The sequence below is a fragment of the Amblyomma maculatum genome, chromosome 3 (assembly GCF_055883805.1).
Source record: "Amblyomma maculatum isolate TAMU_Amacu chromosome 3, ASM5588380v1, whole genome shotgun sequence".
Taxonomy (NCBI): domain Eukaryota; kingdom Metazoa; phylum Arthropoda; class Arachnida; order Ixodida; family Ixodidae; genus Amblyomma; species Amblyomma maculatum.
In genome coordinates this window covers 202,093,251-202,107,419 of record NC_139346.1, presented here as the reverse complement: position 1 = coordinate 202,107,419, position 14,169 = coordinate 202,093,251, and the positions used below count along the sequence as shown (strand labels likewise).

General features: G+C 48.4%; 1 protein-coding gene across 3 annotated transcripts in view; it reads right to left on the bottom strand.

The window, feature by feature from the left end:
* LOC146197448 (death-associated protein kinase dapk-1-like) overlaps positions 1-14,169 on the bottom strand; it is a 154,679-nt gene that overhangs the window by 42,743 nt on the left and 97,767 nt on the right. The window contains exon 1 of one of the 3 annotated variants that reach the window (XM_084599275.1): positions 13,042-13,550. The exons of the other annotated variants lie outside the window; for them this stretch is intronic. Within the exon in view, the coding sequence (XP_084455401.1) occupies positions 13,042-13,179 (138 nt within the window). The 5' untranslated portion in view covers positions 13,180-13,550. Of the gene's footprint in view, positions 1-13,041; positions 13,551-14,169 lie in introns of those variants that run through there. 3 annotated transcript variants of the gene reach the window in all.

Genomic DNA, 14,169 nt, shown 5'->3' with positions numbered 1-14,169 from the left:
GGCTGAAGTGCAGCGGCCTCAGCTTTCCCTCTAGGTAAGGAACTCTATGGCCCACTCAGAGAATATCTGATCATTTCGTTTTGTTTTTTTTAATAGGAAAGAGCCTAATGAGCTCTCTGGCAATGTGGATGTCACTGTTTTTCCTCGGTAAATGCACTTTTCAGCTGAATGAAGGAAGAAACATGAATTGACGTCGATAATCTGTTTGAGAGCTTGGCGCGTAAGAGGAGAAAGGTGCAAAAATAAGGATTGAAAGAATGGCACCTGTGGAGGGTGTTGCAGATTCGCGCAGGCATCTGCAAAGGGAATGAGGAGGAGGAAGACGAGGTTTTGGGGATGGGGGACACGAGAAGAATAAAAAGAAGAGATTGAGCGCCCCGCAGAAGCCGTCAACAGAGAACATAATTATAGAAGAAAGAGGGCTGACACTAGGCCTCCTCTGACTGTCCTGTCCCCTCGGCTATGAACATGCCAACAGAGGGGTTGGGAAAACATAGCAGCCCATGTCATAGCTAACGCCTAATGGGAGCGACACTGCCATCTTCCTTTCATCAGCTCCCACGGGAGTCGCGCATCGGATGCGAACTTTAGCCCCACTTCGGCCTTCCATTGCGTGTGCGCGGTTACGGGTCGCATTATTCCTTCGTTAGAGTCTGCCTTCGACCACAAATAGCACCGCCTCCTTGCTCAACAGCAATGGTCGCCCTCATTGCTCGACCGCATATGCGAACAGCGTGACCAGTGCAGTGCGCATGCGTGCAGAATGAGCGCCCTCATTAGCTCTCGAATTGCCGCAGCCCCTCATTTGTCATTTATTGTCGGACGTGACCTCGTCGATCGGCCGACTATACACTGATGGACCGAACAATGGCGTGTGCATTCGTAATTAAGACGCGGTAAGAAGTTCCGAGCAGGAAACAGCGACGGCACACGGTACGTGGATCTCGGTTAAGTGATCCATTTCGTATGAAAGTTCTCAGCGGAGCTGCGCTGTGAGACGCGCAGAAGAAACGTGGTCCACTTCCTCACCGACTACCACTGCGTGGAATCGCGTTAAGTGCCTTCGTGTGCTCAATGGCGTGACTCTTTCTCAAAAGGAAGTGTTCCTATTCAAAGTTTCTCCCTGTCACGCCACTTTAGTACTACCAATCACTAGATAAAGACGCTTGAAAATTTAGCGTCCCGTATATACAAAGTGACGCCAGAAAACTCATTTGCACGAAGTTCGATCTGATGTGAACAGATCGGTAAACCGTTTAGGCGATAAAACCAACGCGGATTGGGAGACAAATAGATGCAATCGGCGACTGTCAACTAAAATCATGCAGCTTATCAATTTTAGCCTTCATCGTGTTAATGTAATTATTCGGCCCAAAAAGAAAGCGACATAGTTCACAGTCAGAACTGGTGTTCTGCACCTTGCAGCGAGCATTGTTTTCCTTTTTAACCCCATTTTATTCCTATCCCATGGTGTAGAGTACAGTCAACCGGGCATGGTCTGCTTGTTATCAAGCTCCCGACGTTTCCTTTCTTCTCTGTGCGCTGTGGTTCAGTGTACCCTGGTTCGAAACCGGCCGCGGTGGCCGCATTTTGATGAAGGCGAAACGCAAGGCGCCTGTGTAGTGTGCGATGTCAACTTGTCAAGTCGCATTAAAGAAATTTTCCGGGGCCCTCCACTGCGGCATCATGGTCTCCGCCTCTAAAGAGTCGACAAGAGGAAGCCTCTCGCTAGCTATTCAGACCGATTTTCTTCCAGTTCCTAACCCTGTCCAGCTCGGACAAAGAAGGGCCATAAAAGCTCGTGGAACGGGCATGGGCATGCTGCACATATCAAGGGAACCATGGAATACGAAATCCATCTATACTTAGCCCTTACGAGTCAGTAACGTTTTCTGCCTACTTACATGATCTCATTTACATCCCGTAGACGTATGTAAGTACCAAAACTAGTCTGCTCTGTATGAATACATGGTCACAAGGGGTGATCAGAATTTGAAAAAAAGCAATTTGACAGCTAAGAAGCTGTCCGCTGATAGTACAACAATGATTAATTAAGTGAGTAAATTTACTATTCCTGCCCACATGGGGGCAGACAGGTACGTTATGCTCCGTTATGCTCCATTTTGACTCGAAATCCCGTTTCGCGCCGAAAAAAACAAAAAGGTGTGTGTTTGGGAGGGGGGGGGGGGGGGGGGGGGGGATGGGGACACCAGGTCAGTTAACACGAGTCATTCTGCTCAAACCGAGATCCGAACGTATGGTCGTATGGTCCTTTTTTATTTTACTTGCCCGTTTCTTTTGTTTTGCGACACGAAATGGGTCGTGCCTTTAAGGCGGAACTGGAGAAAAATGTGTTGTTTTGGTATTGGAGAGGAATGCTTGTATCCGACCGTTATCTCAAATACTAAGAAAAATTAAGCAAAGTGGCTTGTTGGGCGAGTTGGTTGGACATTATGCTAAAACAGCGCTAGAAGCACGGACAGATGGAAAGACAGCAGATACAAAGTATTTGTCTTTTAATATGTCCGTGTTTCTAGCACTGTTTTAACATAAGAAAAAATTTCGTTTCTGTATCGATCAGCACATCACAACAGCGCTATACTTTCATTCAAAATGACGAATAGTCTAGAAAATGAAGTGCATGTGTCGCCACCATCGGCCGGTTTCGCAAGTCAGCTGTGAGTGCCGACACAATTTTCGTTCAAATGAAAACGGTGATTATGAAGTGAATTTCGCTCTGTAGACCTCATCAGTTAGAAGGCCGGAAATAAATCCAGAATGTAACTTTTTTTAGCAACAACTGCATCTTTACTTCCAAAAACACATCAGCATAACCTGAAGGGAGCCATAGAATCAGATCTTACTCGGAATAAAAAATCGATGCAGGAGTTCTCGGTGTACACATTGTAAGCATGTTCTGTTGGTAACGACGTGATGATATTGCGACCGATTTTCGGAAGCTTCATACCCTATATTTTAGAGCAAAGGTTGTGTGTGTGTGTGTGTGTGTGTGTGTGTGTGTGTGTGTGTGTGTGTGTGTGTGTGTGTGTGTGTGTGTGTGTGTGTGTGTGTGTGTGTGTGTGTGTGTGTGTGTGTGTGTGTGTGTGTGTGTGTGTGTGTGTGTGTGTGTGTGTGTGTGTGTGTGTGTGTGTGTGTGTGTGTGTGTGTGTGTGTGTGTGTGTGTGTGTGTGTGTGTGTGTGTGTGTGTGCGCGCGCGCGTCGGGGGGGGGGGGGGGCGGTGAATTGAAAAATGTGGGATTTCACGTACCAAAAAGGCACACGGACTATGAGGGTCGCTGTAGTGGACAGCTGCAAAGTAATTTAAACCAACTGACGCCACCATCGCATGGGTGTTTTTGTACTTCGCCTCAATCTAGATACGACCACCGGGAGGGCCGGGATCGAACCCATAACCTTGGATCCTGCACCCCCATTTCGGGCAAACAAAAATGCACAAAGCAAACACGCAAGTTGTCTCTCTTGATTCTAAGGAATGATATACTTCAAGAAGCTCCGTCGTCGGAACGTGACGTGAGTTTCATTCTCCTCTTTCCTTAATCTGCCCTCCTATCGCTGTCTTCGCTTTCCTTATCGCAGGAGATGTAAACATGCAATCTTTACCCAATACCCCATATTCTTCGCACGTACATGTGGGCATTTCTTGGCCCATCTCGTAAGAAATTGTAGATCCTCGTTCGTGCACTAACTTCCTAACACCGAGAGACCCAACTGCAGTAACTGCGACGCCCGTTGGTGGTTCAGTGCAGTGAAGGCGGAGTAAAGTAGACTTTTTTTCTTTTTCACTAACCTTCAAGACTAGCGGCTTTATCATATTCAAAGTCCCACAAAACTGAATTTCGTGGACACCAGCATCACATTCATTCGCGAACATGCAAACAGCAAAAACAGGCCAACCAGTTAGAATCGGCAACTTTAAAGCGGCCGACACCTGACGCCCAACGAACGCTCTGTCTTCTTTTCTTTTACGGAACAGTGCGATTATGTGCAAGTGTCATACCATGTATGTATACAGGTTCTATACCTCCACTGTACTTTCCCCTGCCTCTTTTACTCTTAACGATACCTCTTCCCTCTCTTTTTTTACTTTCTCCCGTCGCAGGTCAGGCATCCGATCAACGTGCGCCGGTTTCCTCGGGCGGCAACCGTCCTCTTCTTTTACGACAGTCTTATTATCGTTATTTCCGTAATAAAGCTAACACCGTGTACACTTTCCGCAACATCAGTGAACACGCAGCGAGAGGTGCTAGGCGCGAAGCATGCAACTAATTCATGCGTACGCCGCCCGGGGCAGCTGATCGAGAGAGGACGACGGTGACGGTAAACATTTATGAAAGATAAATAGGAAACGTGAGCGACGGAGGAGGATGAAGCTAGCGGGGCCGGCGTGCAAGCGGGTACGGGGGTCGCTGCGGGGAACGGAGGAGGGGCTGTCCTTCCCTTTTAGCACCGTCGCCGAGGTCAGCGCACGCGGCGGCGGCGGCGTCGCAGTGCGGAACGCGCTTTCATAACGCGCCTCGTCTTTCGCCGCCATTCCAGGTCGCTGCTGGCGTCGCGAGGTCACGGGGCCGACGCCGCAATGGGGAAGCTGCGGGCCCGATGCTTCTCTGCGCAGATAGTCCCCTGCAGCGGACAGGGACAACCTTCCCCCCTCGCCACCATTTAAAGGCGCCGTTGTTAACTGCTGATCAGCAGAACCTCTAATAGGGCACGACCACTAATAACAACGGCACGCTCCTAAGTAGCCAAATTACTCCCGAAGTTCCTTTACGCGTGGAATGGCCAACGATTGCAAAAGAGGTATTATCCGAAAGCTCTAATTATTTTCTTAAATAATAGCGATATTGCTTTGAAATGTTCATATTCAGTAGTTCTGGGATAATCTTTTATTCTGTTCTTTGATTTGTTCGTTACTCTAAGTACCTCTTCACGCGTTTAGGTGTCAGTGGTTTTTTTTTTTTCTTTCTTTTTTTTTTACATTAACATACACGGAAATGCTAGTGACGCAGACCTCGTTTACGCACATGTAGTCGGAAAAATATTGCGCGACAGTTGTAAAAACTTAGTACTTGCAACACAGCGGCTATGGGGATAAATTACGGTATGCGCACCATGCGACCAGTTTCCGCTGATAGTATTGAGGCAAGGCCGACAACGGCGTTAACCAGTGCTTCCAAAAAAATAATAAAGAAAACTTTATTCATTTATTTCACTGGGCACCTGATGTCCTCGCGACACTCATCAGCACATATAAACGCATCACAAATTTCGTAGTATACCCCACCGTGTATCGATATGCGGTAGGCAGGGGTTTTTGCTTTCGCTGGCTGCTCCCAATATCGCGGGATATGTTTCGGTGCAAACGAAACAAAAGCGAATTGCGCTCTACTATGTTAGCGCACTTTAAAGAACCCAAAGTGGCCTAAATCGATCCGTGTACTAACGACGTCTCTTCTAACCTTCCCGCTCCCACACGAACAGAAACTAATATTTGTACTGTAAACATCATGTACGCTGAATTAGGTTTGAAATCACGTTTTGCGCGGCGATGTTACGTGTGTGCACGTTTGAGCGACGGTGGTTATAGAAAATTAAGCGAGCAGGGTCGGGTGACCTATATAACTGTCCCTAACTGAAGGGCCGCAGTGCGGTCGTAAGCAGTTGTACCGCTAACATGTTCGCAAATGGGCCCGGCGCGCCTCCTGATTTGCCTAAATTCACATGCGAGAGCAGTGAGGCCTCAGACCATTACTCCACTTATTTCTGCTCACGTTAGTGGAACGGAGTTTGTGGTTTTCCGTGGGCGTCGTCGTAATAGCTACATGCGCAGTTGGGTCGAACGCTTGGTCCACTTTTGAAGCCCGCGGCTAAGTGAAGCTCCCGCAAAGCGCGGCGGGACGTTCTTAATGCTTAACTTCGAGGACGCAGGCGCAATGTAGAATTGCGGAGTTTGTGCGTTGAAGCGAGAAGCATGAAGCGAAAACACCAGAGCCGTGTGCCGAGGCTCCGGCACATATATTCTTCGCGGGGCGTAAGCTTACAGGAACCGCGGAGAGAATGTGCCATTTAACAGCGTCTCTTTGAGTATGAAGAACTATTCATATATGCCATTTACTGTTTGTTACGAATAGGTACCATTTGGCGGTAACGCAACGAGTTTTGAGAGCCACACGTATGCATATACAATGACGCCAAAACGCTTTAACAAATCTCACTGCATCGTGAAGTTTTCGGTCTGCTATTGCCTCTCGGCTAATGCAATATCGAAACTATGCTCACGTAAAAAGGTATACGCTCTGGTGTTTATACATAATGCGCGCGCGCGCGCGCGCGCGCGCGTGTGTGTGTGTGTGTGTGCGTGTGCGTGTGTGTGTGTGTGTGTGTGTGTGTGTGTGTGTGTGTGTGTGTGTGTGTGTGTGTGTGTGTGTGTGTGTGTGTGTGTGTGTGTGTGTGTGTGTGTGTGTGTGTGTGCGCGCGCGCGCGCGCGCGCGCGTGCATGCATGCATGCATGCGCGGGAAATCCAGCGCAGTTAAAAACTGCCCACGCAGCCAACATCTCGTTGTATGCTTCTAGACCTCGATATCACTTGCACAGACCTCAGTTTTTCCTCGCGAGATCCGCTCCGGTCAAGGGAATCGAGCAAGCTGGCTGGAAGATAATGCAGGAATGCCGATACGTGAGAAGAAAGCGCTACGCGGCATGTACGGCCGCAATCTGGGACTGTGAGCGCGAACGCGAGAAACAGCGAGACTTATCCCACGCAATCATTTAGTTGCTCCGACTGCTTCCACACCCTCTACTTAGTAGGCCTCGAGAGCGGTCGGTTAATACGCGGAGATGCCCCTGAACCACGCCTCTGGCTGGCTCCGAGATCAAACAAAGGAATCTCACGAGGAGCATACCGATAAGCCTCCACGGTCGCAGAACAGATCCAAGCCTTCTGTTTATTCTTCTCTTTTTCTTTTTTTGTCCATGCATTACACGTATTCATTCGCAACATTCACTCTCAAATATTGCGATGCGAGATGCATTCGAGAGGTCACACTACAATATTCTGAATTTGGAAGTATTGTTTAATGTGCCAATTTCGATTGGCATTGTGGTGTGGCCTGACGATTGGATTCATCATACAAATTAAGCGGCAGGTTTATGCAGAACACAGTCATTTTCGTGGTTGTGAAGTCATGTGGAGAGTGCAAGAAGGCTACAAGAACAGGAACACGACCAAGCCGCGACAAAGCAATTGCTGAAATGCAAGTTACAACCGTCCTTGTGTTACACATTCGGTTAAAGGGCCAGGAATATTAAATGATTGAACAGAAAGCCTGTTCAGAGTAAAAATACGAAGAAAATGGAAACGGCAACACAGGCACTTGCCTGCATGCCTAACAGCGAGCGATTTTCATAAGCGGAGGCAGCTGCCTGAAAATATAAACACACGTCCATGTCCTCGCTCTCGGCAACAAAGCGCTAATGAAAATACCATGCTGACAAAATCAGCGTATTTGACAACGTCTCTTTTTCTTTTTTTTTTACCTCCGGAAATAACGCGGCTACTATAACCGCGTGTAGAAATTACGTTCCGAAGATCGCACAGTGGAGTCCACTATTCTGTGCACGGTTTCCATTTTTTTTTTTTTTTGTGCGGCTTTAAATTACATTTGGCGTTAGTAAATGCGGGGTAAGAGATTCAAATATAGTTAGTGACAATGGGTTCTTCCGGGAATATGCGACTGGAGCCCCTCGTGTGCTCTTCTCACTTTTCTAAAAACAAAAACACGCTTTGAGAAAAAGCCGGAATTTTTTATGAATTTAAATAATCGCGAGCGATACTTAATCCTTAATACAACTTTTCATCCCCCCCCCCCAAAAAAAAAAAAAAAAAAAAAAAAACGTCAAAAAATCTCACGCGTTACTCTGAGAAACGGTCCTTCGCTGGCACGGCCGAAGTCACCGGCGCGAGCAAGTCACGAACGGTTCTTGCGGGCAAAAAAGTTTGATTGACACTTCGGTCCCTAATGTTTTGGCTCCAGCTGTCGCTCCTCCTGTCAGTGCAAGATCGTTAGGCAGGGTACAGATTCCCGCCTCCCGCTATTCGTAGCAAGCTATTACGTAAATCTTTCGTTTGCAATGGCCAGTGCAATGAGGCACGTAGTAAAACTGCCCGGTCGATCACCGCCGTTACAATAGAGACTTCATTTGAGGAAACGCACTTTGGTAACCATGGTAACGCGCCTCAGTGCGAGTCTCTCAAGTCTCCGCAGAAACGTGACCCTCATTCAGCGAGGCACAGCGCACGTACATGCCCAACGCGTATATGATATGCGTATGCGAAAAGAAACATTTTTTTTTTCCTCGAAAAAGATGGCGCGAGTCTGTTTCCACGGGTCCGCGTTCTCTCTACAAGCACATGGAAATGAGGCTGCAAAGAGAGTCTCAGCTGGGCCGTATGAAAATGAGCGTGCGTGCCTCGCCTCACACGACGGCATAGATAGACGGAGGTATATAGGCCTCGATTCCCCGGCTGTTCCAACAGAGTGAGCAATGCACGAGACGCCGCGGCGACATATTGACTGTCGCTCAAAGGCGCTTGGAATGCGGAAAAGACGGACCTTAAGCAAATCAAACAAAGTCTGGCGTAAATGCATAAACGAGTAAAAACGACGCGTTGATCAAACGCATGAAGTTCTCCGCAAAGCGCAAAACGACCATCCCTTACAAAAACAGTTACAATGGTTCTCGCGTTCCTGGTCGAAAGCACGCACACACGCACGCACGCACGCACACGCACGCACACACACGCACACACACACACACACACACACACACACACGCACACACACACACACACACACACACACACACACACACACACACACACACACACACACACACACACACACACACACACACACACACACACACACACACACACACACACACACACACACACACACACACACAGACTCACACACGCACGCACTCAGACACACACGCACACACAAACACACACACGCACACGGACGCGCACGAAAACACGCACGCACAAACCCATTACGCCACGTGTTTTCGCAGAAGATAGACTGCGCAGGTAAACACGTTTTCGGTGTAAAATATGCGGGTCACGGGCTGTATAGCTGTATTTGCAAGGGCGAAGTATAGGTAAACCGAACAGCAGTACCGTACACGAGGTCAAGTGAATATGTTCCTCGCTTGCGCGTCTTCACCTCTTCTGCGCTATAAACACAACTGCTGCCCGGCGTGAGAGAATAGAGCGCGCTATAACATGGCTCATCACAATTAACTTACTCTTACACATCGTTCTTATGCCCTCGTATAGCGCATATCAGCGTTATTACACACTGCATTGCATGCTTGCCCCGTCGCAATGGTGCAGTGGTTAGGACGCCCGAAGACAGTACCCAAGGATACGAGATCGAATCCTGGTTGCGGCGGCCGCTTTCCGACGGCGGGGAAAAGCAAGGCATCCGTGTGCTGTGCGATGTCAGTGCACCTTAAAGAACCCCAGGTGGTCGATATTTCCGGAGCCCTCCACTACGGCGCCTCTCGTAGCCTGAGTCGCTTTGGGATGTTAAACCACTTAAACCAAGCCATTGTATTTTTTGTCTGAAAAATCCACTGTACACAATGTATATACTGAGCCTTTCGGTCAGTGTCAGTACTGCAAAGCTTCTGCTTGTTTATAAAACCCGGAAGCACAGGGACAACCTCTAAGTAACGCAATCGCTGCTCTCTAAATAGTGAATGTGGAGTTGTGATAAACCGTGCGCAATTTTTGTCACGTTAAAGCACGAGCTACTAGTTAGTGCTACGCTGCACTCGTTTAGTGTGACCGAAAACACATTTTTAACACAGTAATAATTGGGCAACTCTAAAAAATAAACTGCTGTCGTCAGAGTAAATGACAAAAGGTAATAGATTATTGATACAGACAACGTCACTGACGTGAAGAAGTAACAGCAATGGCTCCAAGATACTACCTAGCGGGACACCAGAAACGACGTGCTTGACTTCTAATAAGTCATTGTTTATTTTTATTTGTTGTGATCGAGAACCTAAATTGTATCGTTATATATAATAAACCGTCCGCGGAGTTTAGCTAACATTATTTTGTTGTTGATGCGATCAAATGCGTTTGAAAAGTCAACGAATATACCAAGAGTTGGAAGTTTCTGCTCAAAAGACTATAAAATTGGCTCTTTTTGTGTTAGCAACGCAGTAAACCTGGTTATAACGACCGAAAGCACTCGGTACGTTGACTCGGTGGCTAAATTCCAGGGTTCGAACCCGAGCGTTTTTTTTTGTTTTGTTTTTTTTTTTAACGAATAATGGACTGCAAGAGATTATGGTCACTGGCCAGTCATAGACTCCATCACTCTCTCTGTTGGCTGGCGAACTTGAAGAACACCCCATCGGCCGTCTCGCATTGGAAAATTACTCGCGCAAGGCCACGTGGCTGTGACCTCACTAAACAGTTTAAGCAGCAAAAGTGATGGCCCACAAGCGTCGCACAATTTTGATATGCTCTGACCCTCCGAATTAGTCCTTTCGCACAATAAAAAAATAAATAAAATAAACACCTGGGTAGGCTTTCATCGCGATGCCATGGGTGACATCACCAGTCGCGTTAGGGTGCAATCGCAATACAACAACCTCCAACCAAGACACCTTTTCATGTAATTTTTCCATAACAGCTACGCTGAAATGCGGATACGCAATACAAGCCTCCATCTTGCCCAAGACCTGACGATGTATGAAATCATCTCGAGTATATCGAAAGACTAACTGGTGGCTCACATGCTCGTCTCAGCAAGTGAGGCTTAATTCAGTGGGTCAGTGATACCATCGTGCCATTTGAATGTTTCACCCTTTCCATATATTCTCGTTCGCACAGATCACTCTGCGCCTTCGTAGCTGATAACTTATCTTTTGAACAGAGCGCAACAAGCGGCATAGAACTCTCAATCGGCACTCATAAATGTAGCCATAGTAACTCGGATGGCGAGGTTCACAAGACCGATACTATACGTCAAAACTAGTCATGAACAGCGCCCGCGCTGTCATGTCGTTGGGTGTTATTGTCTGAAAAAGTAGTGCGGTATTTCTTCCTAGAAGGAAAAAAGAAAACCAGCTAGGAAACTTAATCCAAGCAGGCTAACTGATCACTAACCGACCTTACGTGCAAAGAAAGCCTAGCAAAAACAACCAGGATCGCTATTCTTACCAAGCTGACAATTACTATAACTCGGGAACGGTTAGCGCTAAAGCTGTTCCCACACAAGCAACGATACGTAAGGGAGAAATTCCGGCTGGGACGGCGATTATGCCGCCGGCCAGCCTGCTAACGATCCCGGTTAACGATGCAGAACTATATATGGCATATAGACAGCTGTTCACATCCGTCGTTATAGTATACACGCTACTTTCGACATGAATCTCCCACTATATATTTTTTTTATTTTTTATTTTTTTTTCCCTGATACCAAGTATATCAGCGACAGAGCTCTGCGCGCCCTTCTACGTTAAGCAACGACCCGCGCGCAGAGCTGCGTCGAAATAATGGAATCGCAGCAATTACTGTACCCAGAGGAACGTGGAAATGAATAGAGCGAGAGAAAGGGTGAAAGAGCTTACATCCTCGTTGAGAACGCTCAGCCCGCCATAGAGAGTCGTGACTCGAATGCTGCCCCGCGGCTGCACATGCAACGCTTATTGCTCCGCTATTTTCTGACGGTGTCCGCCACCGGGGGGTATGGGGGAAGTTGTGCGGCAGAAATTTAAAACTGGCCGGCAGCTCACGCGCACCGTACCTTTGCCCGCACGACGGAACTGTACTTAGCCGGTTGCTGCATAGGCTTCTTCGCTTCCTCCTCCGAGTGACGCAATTTGCCGGACCGCGCTACACGCCGCCTCGCTCGTTAATTGTGTGCAGCGCTGCCGAAGCAGCCGCGTACGCGAAGAAAATAACGACGAATCTCCTTCTTCCGCCGCTGCTAACGCAGGGGATAATGGGGCGGCTTCCATCAACTTTCAGAAGGCCGCATATAGCAACCCAATACGCGAAAACTCATGGGCTACGCCAGCGAGTCGTGCAGCGCATATACTTGAAACGAAGCGGATACAGGCAGCTTAGTTCGCGGCAGGCCACATGCGGCTTTTTTTGTTTTATTATTCGCCCACTTCAGCGTAAGTGAGTGAGCTAAGCATGCGGTTCTGGCCGAGCTCAACGGAACTCCATTCAAAGATGAACGTTCAGGATGGTAACGTACTCGACAGTTCGCGCGGAAGATTCACGGCCTCTTTATGCTGATTGCCGAGCGCTCCCATCCGCCTCCCTTCTGCCCGAGCTCTATACGGGCTGCATGACGTGCGCGGTGCCCACTTGCTTGAATAAATAAATGCGGACGGTGGGATAACCTCGCGGGGTGTTTCGGAGCATTTAGCGACTGTTTCATGCTGCTACCTTGTGGCACGCCTATCCTCCAGCGCGAGGCGTGGTAAAAAGGGGCTTGCCCAGAAAATTACGAGGCGTTTAAGTCTGGTGCATCCCTTGCTTCTAGTCTGAAGGAGCCGTTTCTCAATCTTAGAACTTGATGAACTGGTCAGACAGTGCATACATCGGTACAATTAAAAAAAAAAAGGGAAATGTAAGCGTCTCGCTATAGACTGATGGAGCTTGTACAGCACGAAGATAAAAGTTGTTCCAGTCTGTACTGTACACTTATAATAAAAGAGGGGCTGTAAATATACGAGGCAGTCAAGAGGAGAAAAGTATACAGCGTGACACGAACGGCACCACACTGCTTTCTTGCTAAAGCTGGTTTAACGCTCGGCAACCATGTCAATGCAGCGTGGGCATAAAGTGAAAAGTACGGACCGCATACTCTACTGCGCGGGCTTTTTGTTAACCGCCAGCCACTCCCGACAAAACACGCGTTGTTGTTTTTTCGGGGTGAGGTGAAGCAAAGTTTGAACAAAAGCACGCCTTGCGCTGTACTTACGTACGAGAAGGGAAAACTGGGCAGGGGAATGGTGCACATGGCAGCAGTCATGTTCTCGCGCCATGTCGGCGCGGCATTCGAGTCCGGTGGCGGCGCGTCGTCCAAGCCCACCCAGTCCGAGTTCCGTGCCATGTACATGTTTCGCCCTCCACCACGTCGAGCTCAGGGCGGGCACAAAGCAGTCTTCGGAGCACGGTTCCGTCGATGGAAGCACCGTGGCGTCATCGGAAATGCATCAGACAATCGACATTCCGTCGATTATCGACCATATACTGATCGGTTCGTCGAACAGGCGATCACTGTTTCCCAATTCATGCGCTGTTTGCTCGGGCTGCTCTGCAGCAGTAGAGGTACGTGGGCAAAGAACTGCGTGCGGCCCACAGGCAGACAGCAGCACTCCTATTCCACTCTTCCCGTTGGCCTCAGTGCGAGATGCCTTGAGTCAAAAACGCTGAGAAGTGGAGAATGACGGCGTCGGCCAGTCTGCTAATGTATATCCATCGACATAAAATACGAGAAATAAAGGCGGGAAAAACTATGGCTGCTCAAAACGAACCAGCAAAGGTGTCAGTCGCATAACATGCTTCCTTCGCAAGACAAGGAACACGCACGCGTGCGCTCATAATTGGGTTATAAAGAATGCCAGGAGGAAGCTTCTTTACTATACCCCAGAGTGCCGCTGCTGAATGCGGAGTGTTGAACCCAAATCTTCAGTTCCATGCACACACCATTGGCCGGTGACCATTACGGCCGCTAACCATTTCTCGGCTTCAAAAATAGCAGGGGAGGAATATCAGACTTTTTCTTCTTGACTGCCTGCAGTACAACTAGAGCCACACGTATTTCGGTTCTCGGTGATGAAGCTTCCTCCAGATGCGAACACTACCAAAAGAAAAAAGCCAGCAGTTTCTCCTTTTATCCTCCGTCGTATGCAGCCCACCCACAGAGCAAGAGGCCTTCCTCGTCCTAATAAGCTTTCACGTCGAACATCTTATGTCGGTCCGAATTCGGGGCAGGGGAAGATGGCCGACAACGACAACAAGCCACCTTCACTATCGCACATACTCAGTAACACGCAGATGCCCGCACGGATGTTCCGCAGGGTCGAAAGGTTCCGTCCGCAGCCAC